Source organism: Lepisosteus platostomus, chromosome 8 (assembly GCF_059453375.1).
Source record: "Lepisosteus platostomus isolate fLepPlt1 chromosome 8, fLepPlt1.hap1, whole genome shotgun sequence".
NCBI classification, from domain to species: Eukaryota; Metazoa; Chordata; class Actinopteri; order Semionotiformes; family Lepisosteidae; genus Lepisosteus; species Lepisosteus platostomus.
The window spans coordinates 24356194-24369654 of record NC_142618.1 but is presented as its reverse complement, the minus strand read 5'-3'; the positions used below and the strand labels follow the sequence as shown (position 1 = coordinate 24369654).

The window sequence follows — 13461 nt, the reverse complement described above, 5'->3', positions numbered from 1 at the left end:
AGAAGAATTGAGTGATCCACACTGTAAAGTATTGGATAAACATAAAGATAATTCATACAAGTGTAAGCTTCACAATTATAATATAATTGACAACACTGAAGGATGTTTGCTATTACACATTCATGTCCAGAATGAAACCCACATTGCATGTTTGAAAAATATAATTCCTGTCTTAAAATAGAGCTTAACTGCTTAATATTTTTTTCTATGATGTAAAGGTAAATGCAAAATGTATATAGTATAGGTCTATATCAGTCTTTTGGAATTTCAGCTGTTTTAAATTATAGAAAAAGTAAGTGGATCAGAGGAGAATATATTAAATATTTATTTTTAAATTTAATTTTTTTAAGTGGAAAAATAGAGGGAAAAAATCATCAATCCATTTTAAGAAAATGTCTGGGACAACACAGGATTCCACCATAGGATAAAGTAGGGAGAATCAGGGGGCAAGTCAAAGTTGTGTAGATTCTCCAGAGAATATATTCCTATACCCAGAGACTACAAATAGAGAGTACAAGTAGGTATACTGGTAAGCCCAGTCAGGCACATATCCTGACTTTACTAACAGTGCACAAGAAGATGCAACAGACAAGGCTGCACAGAACCAAAGTCATTTTTTCTTACCTTTTTGTTATCCCTATTAAATCTGTGTACCCCCTCTGCCGCTGGTGTGATTTCCATTACATCAAAATAAATTCCTGAAAAAAAAGTTTTCAGTTGTTTCACTATTATCACCAGAGTTTTACACCATTATCCTGATTCAAAGTACAGTAAGCTATGACACACACTTATAGCATTTGATAAAATGCCAGTGGTGAGTAATCCAGATTTAGTACTGTAACACATAACAAGATTTAAGAATAAATGTTGTTTTATTGTATTTATTGAATAGACCCATTCAATACCAAAGAATTCAGAAAATTTATGGAAATTTGGTGTCCCTGGAAACAATGTCAAAGACATTGAAAAAGCACACAATATACAAATCTAAAATATATGAGAAATATTTTATTTCCATTGGTATCACCTCACTAGCTGAATTTTCATCTTTCCAATTTGTACAAATATTGATCAAATTACTCGATATTGCCAGCAGGTCCTGACTGTCTTCTAAATTCCACCTTAAGAACAAGACTCTTGAAATGCTCTCAAAAGCTGTGGTTAAATAAACATATATTACCTATTTTTCCAGAGTTCCCCATTGGTACTGATCGAAGTGCTTTTGAGAAATCTTCCCAAGATCCTCCTGCACATTCATCCCTGATTCTCTCTCTTGTAAGTGAGCCATTTTTAAAACTGGAGGCACAGAAACAGTTTTCAGTGAATACTGTCTTACATGTACTATAGGAAGTATAGTCCTTCTCTTCTAAAGACAGGAGGAGTCCTGAATTTCTGGTCTTTAAAGACCGTGTGGTCCAGGACATGAGTATTAACCAAATAAGAGTGAGGGTTTTAATCTCGGTGTCCTGCTTAAATTTCAGTCATGCTTGTTCAATATGGGCTTACAAAATTTCCCCTTTAATTTGATTAGTGAAGTAATTTCTCTCTTCATACACCTGAACTGCTGTGCAGTGAGGCTATTAGAGGAGAAAGCCATCTATACTGTACATCATCCAGGTTGATGCTGCACTTCAGTGGTGGATAAAGCAGGTCTCTTCCTAAATATAAAGTTGTAGGCTTTGGGATTCTTAGAGATGAAAGACATTATATAAGATTTAAGTACATTTTTAATTTGGAGATTTTTTGTTACTCTTAAACATACTTGGAACGCTTTGTTAATCTATTGCACGTCTTCAGGTCTGCTTTACTGTACAAAAGAAAATATTTAGCTTTTATTGCCTTTATACAGCTGTTGAATGTACAAGAAGCAATGTGACATGAGGTTAATAACAGTGGCTCACAGGGACATTTGTACAATGTTAAATAGCCTTTAAATCTTTTACAACAGCAGCAGCACATTTTTTTAATGAAAAGCTTCAGATGATTACAGGCTCCTGAGCTGCATATTGAGCAAAACCCTCCACTCTAAGAATAAGAATAGCTTGGTCCAGAATATCATGCAGACAAATATCATATCTCAGACAGAGAACACTGCCTGAGATGTCCTAGACTAGGTGATTGGTTTGTCTTTGAAGTTTCCCTATCTACCAGTGACCACTGTCACTGATCAGGTCCCAAAAGGTTTGGAGATTGTCAGTAAGTACCTTGTCCATCCTCCACAAGACAAAGAACGGTTCCTCCGTGCATTCTTGGTTTACTGTACTAAAAGAATACAGTGGACATATCTACAAAGTGCAAGTGTCGCTACAGAAAGTCAGGTATCATTAAAAAATGCTTTTTCAAATGAATGAGCATAAAACTAAACTGCAAAACTTGTTCACAATTCTAGGTAAATTTGAAAATAGAGCTCTGGTGTAATGATACATTTTCAAAATCTCTTATAGAAACATACAGTAATATTAGGTCAGTTAAATTTCCACATAATGATAACCATATGCTTTAAAGGAAGAAGTGCATGGTAAAGTCTATGCTTATTTTTAAAGCTCACATTTAGAAATGTTTTTAGCATTTAGCATTGTGAAGTTAGCATTTAACATTTTTAGGATGCTAAGAATGAATTAGCATGATTCTTTCAAGCCCTTTTCTTTTTGTAGATGTAATACGCAAATGCATGAATTCTCAAATGCCAGAATTTTACCTGGGACCAATCATTCATATACCAATACTAAAGGTGACTTTATATGCAGCAGTTTCACAGGAATGCACTTTTCAAAAGTAAAATAGCATATTCTCCAAAAAAACCTGATAAATCACAGAATGCCCTTCTATGAGATGTTGATCTGCACACTGCTGATGTACTGTATTATAGATAATACTATTCCAGTTTAAAACAGTAAGTGCGCCTGGGAGATGTGAGCAATACTGAATTCTGTAGACCGAAATATAAACAGTTTACTCAGGGAAGTAAGATTTTCTTTACCATAATAAAGCCATGTACGCCTGGCTGTCAACTGGATTGCAGAAAATGTGTCCTTCTACATCGGGCTTGGGATCCTTGATCCATAGGAAAATTGTGTCACTGGTACCAAGACTCACCTAAAGTCAACACAAAGTCACAGCTTTCTATACAATGTAACAAAACTTAGGTTGTACAGTATTTTTAAACACATCAATTTCACGTGTAACTGTAACAATAACTATTTCAATGCAGGGTAAGATGAAGATGTCTTTTGTCATTTGTGCAAGTCAGTCTGCATTTGTTAACACTATCTAAAATTGCAAAATATGGGTTTGAGCGTTTTGGTCAAACAATGAGTTTGAAAACTCTTGAGTCACACTGCATATCTCACTTTAAAATTGACAAAGTACAAGAGAGCAATGGGCTCAGACATTTCTCCAAAATGCTCTACGGAATGTGCTAGTGTCCTTTGTCACTTGACAATTCCATGTAAGATAAGTGGTGATGTGACTGTTTAAAAAACCAGGAAGCTCAGGTTTCTGCTTGGGTCTTTTTGGTCTGCCATCTAGAAACTCAAGAGTAGATCCTCAGATATGCAAAAAAGCACCAGAGGGAGACAAAGAAGGGAGCAACTTCGAACTGAAATCTTGCAGGTTTTGGAAGTTTTGGGAGTGTTGCGAGTCTTGATTTGGAGCTTGTAAACAGCTTACCTACCAGATATTGATAACAAGAGATTTCTGAAGAGATTTCTTCCATTAAGCTACAGGAGGAAAGTAGGCTTTTGTGTGTGAATTCCACCCATCCATTTTCTAATTTCTTAATCCAATAGAGGGCTTTGTAAAAGCGTTGTGTTTGTTAAAGGGTTCACTATAAAGAAAGGAGCACTTTCTCTTTACCTTATGACTACTTTGTGAATCTGATTTACACAGACCTGCCTATCAATGTTCTGGTCATGAAGTGTGTCACAGTATTGTACTTACTGTACCTGGCTACATAAAAGCTCTGAAACAAAAGTTAACAAAGTGATCATATTTTGACATTGTCTTTTATTTTCTTTTTCATTCATAAATTATTATAAACTGAAAATGGTCAGCAAAACACAGCACCAAAGTAGGACTTAAACTTCTAACTTGATTGTGCTCCAGAAGCCAGGGACTAGCATTCTTGTTTAATTATTTACTTGTCCTTCTTAGGATATGCTAGGTCTCCATTTAAAGATTTTATGTGAAATCTTCTCTTGAGTCTGAACTGCCAGGGCCTCATACAGTACCTGTAATCAGCCAGCCAAAAGGAGATCTAGACACTGCCCTCTCCTGATCTACAGTAACAGTTTGAGAAGCAGAAGGCGTGAGGGAGTTTAAACAGTACTGTACAGTATGAAAAATCTACAGACAGCCTCCTTGTATTTGAAATGCAGGTTAATAAGTCACCATTTTGATGTGTGGTAAAAACAATGTAGGTCACTGAAATGGGCTGCAGTAAGGCTGTGAGTATAAAAAATGATTTGACTGACTCTTGTGTTGCTAAACCATCCTGTGTAATTTGTTAAAAGCACACAACAAAGCATTTTTTATTTTAATTTACTACACAATTATAAAATGGTGTAGTTCCACCGAACTGAAATTTCAGCAAAAAGTTTACTATCTCACCTAATACTTGTACAACTGTATAGCTTCTACTGTATATGGGCTTCACAGAATATTTTATGAGTGACCCCATTGTAAATATTTTATAAACTACAATACAAATGTAAGAAAATTAAGTCAACATAAGTAAAGCACAGATGAATAGTTTTATTTCTGTATAAATAGTTAATATAAAAATCAATGAGAAGTTAGAGAATTTGTTTTGCAGAGTTCCAAGCAATCACGTCTCTCTTACTCCAAAAGTGTGAATGAACTGCAAATAAACTAAGGAAAAACTAGAATTATACCTACCAGCTAAAGAGCTCATCAATCAAAACAATTTTTAGAGGTAGAGGTTCTATTTCTCTTGTCAGGTATCTCCTGTCACCTATTTTAAAGTGTAAAAAGTACAGATGCTACATGTGACACATACCTGTAGCTCTGAAGCAGGTTCTAGTTCAATAAAATCTGCCAAGGTTTAAGCGAGTGGGTGTAAGTGGTCCAGTTTGAAGTTTGAGAACAAAATGGAGGGAGGGGAGCCAACTTTAATTTAGCAGAAGATACATTTTGACTAGATTTAATCATATTGTCAACAGAATTATACTGTACCAAGTCATTCTGAAGATAAATGATCAAACACCCTTTGAGCATGAGCAGTTTGTGGAGTGAGATAATTTAAAAGAGAACCATGTTAATCAGGCAGCCATCTTCAGTTATGCAGGAATACTACTTAACGATATGACCAAAATGATTCTTGGCAGGTTGGGAGTCAACTAGCTAAACAGCTTTTGAAGAGGAGCAGATAGAGTTACTAGTTAGGACATCATCGTAGATAAGGCAGAAACCCTACTGTATTTTAACATATAGCATAATAGCTGTGTTGCTACTAGATTTATACCTATTGTACAAAGTTTGATGTTAACCCTTTAAATAGGACAAACACGCTAGACTTCAGTATTGTCCGAAGTGTTATTTATCTGTACAGAAACGGAACCATTGAGATGCTTTACATTTTCACCCGTCCAGACTGGACAGAATCCAGGGTAGGAAAATCAGGGATACTTACTGCAATGTCTCCCTCCTTGAGTCGCATTCCTGCCAAGGACCCTGAGGAATAAGAACCAGTACTGATTTAACACTCAATACATTTGTATGGCATTAGATACTCTCCAGCTACTGTAGAAAAACTGTCTATTATATCATTGAATACTCAAGATTGATATGTTCATTTACTTCATTAGTTTATTTTGATAGAACTACAGTAAGCATCACACAAAAAAATAGCTGACTGGATGCAAATCAAAATAATTTATTTAATCCTGTGACTTTAAACAATATATACATACCTGTAAATTCCAGCTTTAATTTTGTTTTACTGGGACAAGTGCACTTTTACATATTCAATCATTTTTGTCATCCTGCTTTCTTGTTGACTAGACAAAACATTCAGTCAGGTTTCAAGGGTGATACGTATGTAACCCTGTTCTTTGGCAGGAACGAAAGAGCAAAGAAGAATAAGTTTAATTCAGGAATTTTCCCCGTGTTTGTCATCTAAAGCCAAAAAGAAAATTTGGAAAACACTTCAATAGTAAAATAGGTCAACTGACTTTTCTATGGGAAAATTCATATTCTTTGTTTTAGACCCTTTACTCAAAAGCAATAAATGATAACTTTTAGAAAAACAAAATACTGATTTAACCATGAACTAAGGGCTTCTACTCAAGCCTTTATTTCTAGCTAAATCAAAATAAGTAAATTGGGTATCAGAGGTTCTTCAAGTGGGTAGTTAATTTGGCACAGTTAGCATTTCTGCCTCACAGCACTGGATTCCCCCGGATTCTCTTCTTGAGGTGCTACCCCATGTTCACATGGGTTTTTCTCCAGGTGCTCTGGTGTCCTCCCACGGTCAAAAACATACTGGCAGGTTGATTGTTTTGTGGGAAGTGTAGCGGTGTGTGTGTGTCTGTCTCCATGTGATGGACTGGCATCCTGTCCAGGGTGTGTCCTGCCTTGCTCCCACTGCTGGCCGGGAGGCTCCAATGCCCTCCCCACCCCGCGCGACTCGTTATTGAATAAAGCGGTTAGAAAATGGATTAACGCTGGGCACCAGCACTGCAAGCAGTAATGTTAACAACTGCGCCACCATGCCACCATGAGAAAGACTTAATTGAGTTTAATTTTCCTAAGCTCTAGAGTAATGTACTTCACTTACTGCAAAGCTTTTATCAGATGCTAGACAAGAAATATAATGAAAAGGCATGAGCATGTACTTGATTCCCCATGCAGCCCTGAATTGGATGAAGCTGTTAGAAAATGAATGGATGGATCTACTTGATTCACTATTCTTCATTTGTATTAATAAACACTGCCCTTCAGCATTCAAATAGCAATGAACACTTTTAAGATTTAGTTATTTCTAACATGATTAGGAAGCCTTCACTTCCTCACCTACACAAATAAATTGCTATTGAATTTGTGAAGAACTAGCATAAAAACTCACTTGAGTTTTGTATTGCGTTTCACATCTCTTTGTTATCGATTGCAAAGCTACTGATGCACTTGACACTCATGCATCCAAATTCCGTAGGAAATATTCTTTTATTCAGATTGTATTTATGCTGTGCTGGAATCTATGCTATTTAACAGAGATAAGTTGAAGTCAAAGTTGCAAAACAAATTTTGAAGATGTCATTCACTGAAAAAATTAGGCAACTGTTAGATTAAATATGATCAACAGGTAATTATGTAGTTAGTAATATAAATACTGGCAACTGTTAAATTAACTGTATCACTATGTCACTGAATAAAAAGTCTATAAAAACAATAAAGCAATATAAACACTGTCAATGTTTTTGTAGCTTTTTCTAGAAATAAAAAAAATAGTTGTCTTTAAATTCTGCTTAAGATTAATATTAAAAATAATAAAGACAAAAGGAATTCGATTTCTGGTCATTTTGATTATTCTATTGTACACAAGGAAAATAGAGAGGCATGTTGGCACAGTGTTTAGCATTTTTGCCTTTCAGTACTGGATCCTGGGTTCAGTTCCAGACCTGGGGTTCCATCTGCATGGAATTTGCAGGTTCTCACTGTGTTTACATGGGTTTCCCCCGGTTGCTCCGGGTCTTCCCACAATCCCAAAACATCCTGGCAGGTTAACTGACTTCTGGGAAAAATTGGCCCTGGAGTGAGTGTGTGCTTGTCCGTGTTGGTATCTGTGTGTCCACCCTGTGATGGACTCCAGCATCCAGTCCAAAGTGTGTCATTCCTTGCACCAATCACTTTCTAGTATGAGCTCCAGCTCCACTACAACATGGAAATAGATGAAGCAGTCAGAAGATGAAGATGAAAGGATAACAGTATATTTAATGCGATCAAGTAATTAATATATGAGCTTGGAAAACCAGTTGCCCCAAAAGAAAGAACTGAGTTTGAGGACATGAAGCTGATGAATATGTGAACGTGCAAGTGACAATCTTCATCACACAGGCAAAGTGGGAAGGAGTCGCTCTGCACATGCAAGGTTCAGACAAGGGATACTGATACCGATTTCTGTTAGGCCCAAACTAGGTACTATTCTGTCATATTAAGTATAAACTCTGATTGTTTCTGCATTTCATTGCGTCCTGCTGTTCATGTAGCTTGAAACTGTTTCAAGAAGGTGTTTTGTACAGCAGTTCCCAGATGTTACATTACAGGTTTGACATAATAAAAAAGCAGTCAATTTTAAATTGAATTTACCTAGAAGGTTTATTCAATTTAGGTGTCTACTTGTCTAAGCACCCACAAATACAATCAAACATGTTCTGGAATATGTCAATACTTCTCTCAGTGCTCATGGAATTACCATTAGCATGGAGTGCTCTTACCACCTAGTGATCTAGTGTTGATAGAGACAGAAAGAGGAGGAAGGTGTTCCATGGAAGAAACCACAACAGGATCACTAGAATCTCACCTGGATTGTCACCTGTAAATGCTACAACTCTACAGTCTGGTGAGAACCCATAGCGCCGGACAAAGTATGGAGACACAGAACCCTAATTTAAAATAAAAAAAGAAAAAACATCAAGACCAACTTAGACACTAAACTGATAGAACAGGCACTATGGTGTAATCAACATAATCTAGCTTGCAGCATAAAACTAGCGTACATTCTGTCTTATGGCATTTTAAAAGATGTATGACTAAAAAAGGTTTACTTAAACATAGTAAAGAATAACTTAGCAGGAACTTACCAGGGCCAGTGTTATCATTCGTGGGAGTCACTGTACAGGGAAATGTGATATATTCTACTGAAATCTAACAAACTGTTAGCTACAATTACTGTTAACTGTGCAAGCAGGTTGCAGCTGCGCCACTGGGTGGCACCAATGCTATGTGACATTGTCTCTGACATGGCAATACTCAAAGTTCATTTTATTTTTCTGAGCAGACATCCCTACAACCTTCCCTCATTCCAAGATCACTAAGCACATGTTTGGCATTTTTTTTCGGCAACACTGAGCAAAAGTGCCAGTCCCCAAGGGCATAATCCTCAAACTGTAATTGAATTTCAGTTACAAAACGGCGTTGCAGTTTCAGTTACAGAAATTATGAGTAATGCCCTGTGAAATTCGCAGGCAAATGTGTGTGACCTGCTTACCAGGTTTTCAGCTTGAGGTCTGAAAATGTCAATCAAGCCATTCTAAGAAAGCCAAGTACTGGCTAATTATAAAATCTACTCATAACTGAAAAATAATTCTGCCAGTTATATTACTGATGAGTTAAGAGCAGAACTAAAATACAATGACATTTAGGAAATTTTGATCATCTTGAAAGTGAATACTGATTACTCCTTCCAATTTCTTAAACTTCTATTTAGAACATTTTCTGAATTCTGCCTGTGGCAGAATGAGAACAGGAAAATGACCAGCTAAGACTGCCTGCTCTGTCTGCCATATGTAGTAATCAGAATTCCATGTTCCAGTTATTAACACACACCTGCAGTATCTGACTACCAGCCACTTTGTGAGACAATACTAGCCACAAAAATAATATACAGTGCTTTAGTAGAGTGGGTCCAAGGTCAGGTGAGGAACACAACATACCCCGCAGATACAGTATGACAAAATACACAGTTTAAAGTTCATAATTGCATGTTAACCTTTCATTTCAATCATGAAGATGTTCTTTCTAAAGCTATGAATCTGTGTAAATAAAATGTCTTTGCATTGTTGTATTTAAATCTCATTTAGATGCCAACAGAATGCTGTTTGTCGTAACATAACATATTATGGACTCTTCTTCTCCATAAACCTGTCTTTCTTACCTAGTCTTACTTTTCACTGCTGATTACTTGCCATTGCCCGCACCAGTGATGATATTAGGAGCACATCACAGTTCTCCCAATGATGGGTGAAATTCACACTATGCTGACAACTTCATACAGGAGTGTAAACCTCTTTGTGAATGATGTCTCTACATCATGGTTGTACAATGAAGATCATAAAACCACCTAGGAAGGAGTATGAAAATTGTAAAATCTGAATACTATTTTTTTAAATTAAAGTGAGTCTTGGCATCTATTTATTATCTTGATGCTTTGAAACCTATGGTGATCCCTACACAAAAATACTAAATGGAGAACTGCAGATTTACATCTAACAGATGAATAAAAGCTGCATTGATTTTATAAATAGACAATGTTTTCAGAAAGTGCATGATCATTATACATGATCATTAATTTAGCACATTTAAATGATATCTCATGTTACAGTTACAGCTACTGTATATCAAGACACACAGTGCACTGTAATCAGACAGTCTCTTTAACATCAAATAACAATGCCAAGCAAGGGTTAATACGGCCATTACTAGCACAGTGAATTTACAGTAAAACACACCTTGATGAATGTCACTGTCTTATACTGTACATGCAGCTAAGACACAATATATCAGGCAGTACGAATAGGCATAGTTGAATCCGTATGCTATCAACTACTGATAGAAATGTAATCAAACTATCAGAAAAAAAACTATGCACAGTCTACAAAGAGCAAAGAAAATTATATTTAGTCTAGTAAAAGCTTCACAACGGTATGGCACTTTATGTTGCTGAATATACTTGATAAATAAAGGAAAACGTAATGATAAGAAAATCCAGTAGAATATCTATACTGTAATTATTTCAGAAGATAAGAGACTTATCAGCACAGGCATATCTGAGGTCAGTGAAGGACAAAATCCAACAGGCTTCATAGCCCTTTTTCAGCAGAATACAACTTTTAATGAGGGAACAGGGTTCAAATGGGCATTAAACTCAAAAGTGTATTAAAATACTGCATGAATTAAAATCACATGATTAGGCCTCTACTGATCCCCTCAGTTACACAATCAATTTTTAATTTATGAATGACTTAAATGGTTTGGCTTGAGTCTTTTCTGTTATGTTGTTTATTTGACTTTCATTTTGATTGTGGAGTGATGGCCATGATCATCTGTCAATATCTGGGAACATTTCAACTTAAGCTAGTTGCTCATCCCTTACTCATGATTCAAGTTTTATAGTTACAGGACATTAACATACAACCGGAAATATTAAGTTTGTATTACAACTCCATAAGCAAATCACATTTTTAAGATAAATCTACACCATTTTTAATAGAACAATTAAACATTTTGCAATAAAATATCTTAAATACAATGCGACTTTTCATCCTTCACAAGAACAGCTTGTGAAGGCGACTGCTTGTGAAGAAGTTATAGACAATTCTATAAAAAATGTCCATATTGTATTCTATATATATTCTCTAATATTCTACAGAGTTCCCAGAAAAGTCCCTGGGAATGCTTTTCCCTCCAGATGTTAACCTTCTCAGTAAAATATGTACTGCATTTTAGAGCAATTGTAAATGTCTACACTAGTAAGTTGAACTAATTAGTTCAGTGGTAACAATTTTTAATGGTCCCTTCCACCCAATTTCATCTTCTCATTGCTCCTGTAAGAAAAATATTTTAAAAACATACCAGAACTGTTGATGAAGGAACTGGAGAGCCCAATTTTTCCTTCAGCTGGGGTGCTGTGGCCCTCAAGCATTGCGGTGCCCACTCTTTTGTAAAGATGTCCATCAAATTCATCCCTGATCCTGTGAACAGTGTGAAGCACAGAACTGCTACTGATACACTTATAGAAATAATTACGAGAAACCTAAAGATTGGGGAATACTTTATCAAGCCATGTTATATGGAAAGCTCCTATTTATTTATTGTAGAGACTGAATGTAGCTGAAAAGATTACAGTTATATTTGTGATTTTGTTGTCATTATGATCTCTTCAATATCAGATCTGGAAAGTCAGACAGCACTGTCATAGCCTAAGACGCAGTTTTATACTGTAGTGTTAAATTGTGTTTAATTTACTTTTTGAATGGGTCTAGACTTGTCTCTTTTGTTTAATCGTTTTATTGCACAGCACCTTGAAATGATTTTCCATGAAAGGTGATAAGTGACAAAATAATTATTCATGATGCTAAGAATATGCTCAGGTAAAGTGATATTACTTTTGAATTAAAGGGGAAATTGAAGGAGGATAGATTGTGCAAGTCCAAAGAGGAATTTAGTGAGATCACTAGAGTTAACACTCCCACTCTGAAGAACAGAGCCTTGGATTTATTAATGATCAGTTAGTCGGGACCTTGGTTTAACACCTCATCCAAAATCATATGTCAGATAACCATCAAAGGGCAATAAAAAGAATTTCGTTTTAACCATGATTACATACAGTATATTTAATATCAAGCTAATATAGCCAAGTTTAAACTACTGTTTTTTACCGGATAACAGAAAACCAATGTACAATCCTCTGACCTATTTAAACAAACACAATGACTGTTAATAAACAGTCCATGCCTTAGGAAAAAAATACATGAACAGAGTATACAACAAATCAGCTGTGCAAAAGCTAGAACACAACATATTTTGAAAGAGAAGGAGGAAGTAATTCAGTTTAGCAGTGACTCCCTAGAGCCCTAATTGCCAATATGTATTGTATAAACTTTTACTGTTCCCACTACAAAAGGTCTGAGCACTTACCATCACTGTAATCTATTGGAGCATAGTCACCAAGGAAGATAGAGGCAGCAAAGCTACTGACCAGTGAAATTCTCTGTAACATAATTTTCAGAAAAAGTGTCAAGATATGGGTATGACTTGTATTAAAGCGTATGAAACAACACAATAAAACCCAGTTCTCATTGTCTTTGTGTTGCATTTCCTGAGAAAACTATATTGCACTGGGTGTAACTCCAGGTCTCCAGGTATTTGCTTTAGTATCAGCATCATCACAAAGTCAAATTAATCAAGTGCTAGATCAAAAAAGAAATAGAAAGGGACTTTGGCTTAAAAAATTACCTCAGTTTCCTTGTATGCTTCAGGTTTTGTCTTGCAAATCTTGGCTATCTGATTTCCAGTGAATCTCTAAAAATGAAATTTTTTGCATATTACTCAAGATAAGCAACAATGACGTTCAAAAAGTCAGTGAAAAATGTACTTATGTACAGTATGTCGATTAAACAATTTCTGTGAAACCAGGTGTGCTGTGAAAAAATACATTCATCACTTTACGTTTAGGATTCATATTATTGCAAAACCACAAAAATCTTAAATCCAAACCATTTCTTTGAAAGTACATTTTACTTCCATTACAGGTACTGTATACACCGTTACAATACAATGAAACAGAAATTGAAAGACTTAAGTTCTCCAACCAAAGCATTCTAAGTCAATGATCCGATCCCAATTCAGGTCATCTTAAGCAACATATAGAAACACAAGAAGGACAAGTAGACAGTAGAATATAATTCCAGCCTAAAAATAAGACAGAAAAAAACCCAACATTTC

General features: G+C 35.7%; 1 protein-coding gene across 4 annotated transcripts in view; it reads right to left on the bottom strand.

Moving 5' to 3' along the window:
- Positions 1 to 13461, bottom strand: part of xylb (xylulokinase homolog (H. influenzae)) — a 128697-nt gene that overhangs the window by 109197 nt on the left and 6039 nt on the right. For 3 of the 4 annotated variants that reach the window (XM_088642952.1, XM_088642953.1, XM_088642950.1), the window contains exons 7-14: positions 12973 to 13038; positions 12655 to 12727; positions 11590 to 11708; positions 8540 to 8621; positions 5651 to 5691; positions 2981 to 3096; positions 1181 to 1296; positions 625 to 698 (exon numbers count right to left, since the gene is read on the bottom strand). In XM_088642952.1, coding sequence (XP_088499078.1) covers positions 625 to 698; positions 1181 to 1296; positions 2981 to 3096; positions 5651 to 5691; positions 8540 to 8621; positions 11590 to 11708; positions 12655 to 12727; positions 12973 to 13038 — 687 coding nt within the window. The remainder of the gene's footprint in view (positions 1 to 624; positions 699 to 1180; positions 1297 to 2980; positions 3097 to 5650; positions 5692 to 8539; positions 8622 to 11589; positions 11709 to 12654; positions 12728 to 12972; positions 13039 to 13461) is intronic. The other variant, XM_088642951.1, reaches the window with a different exon arrangement.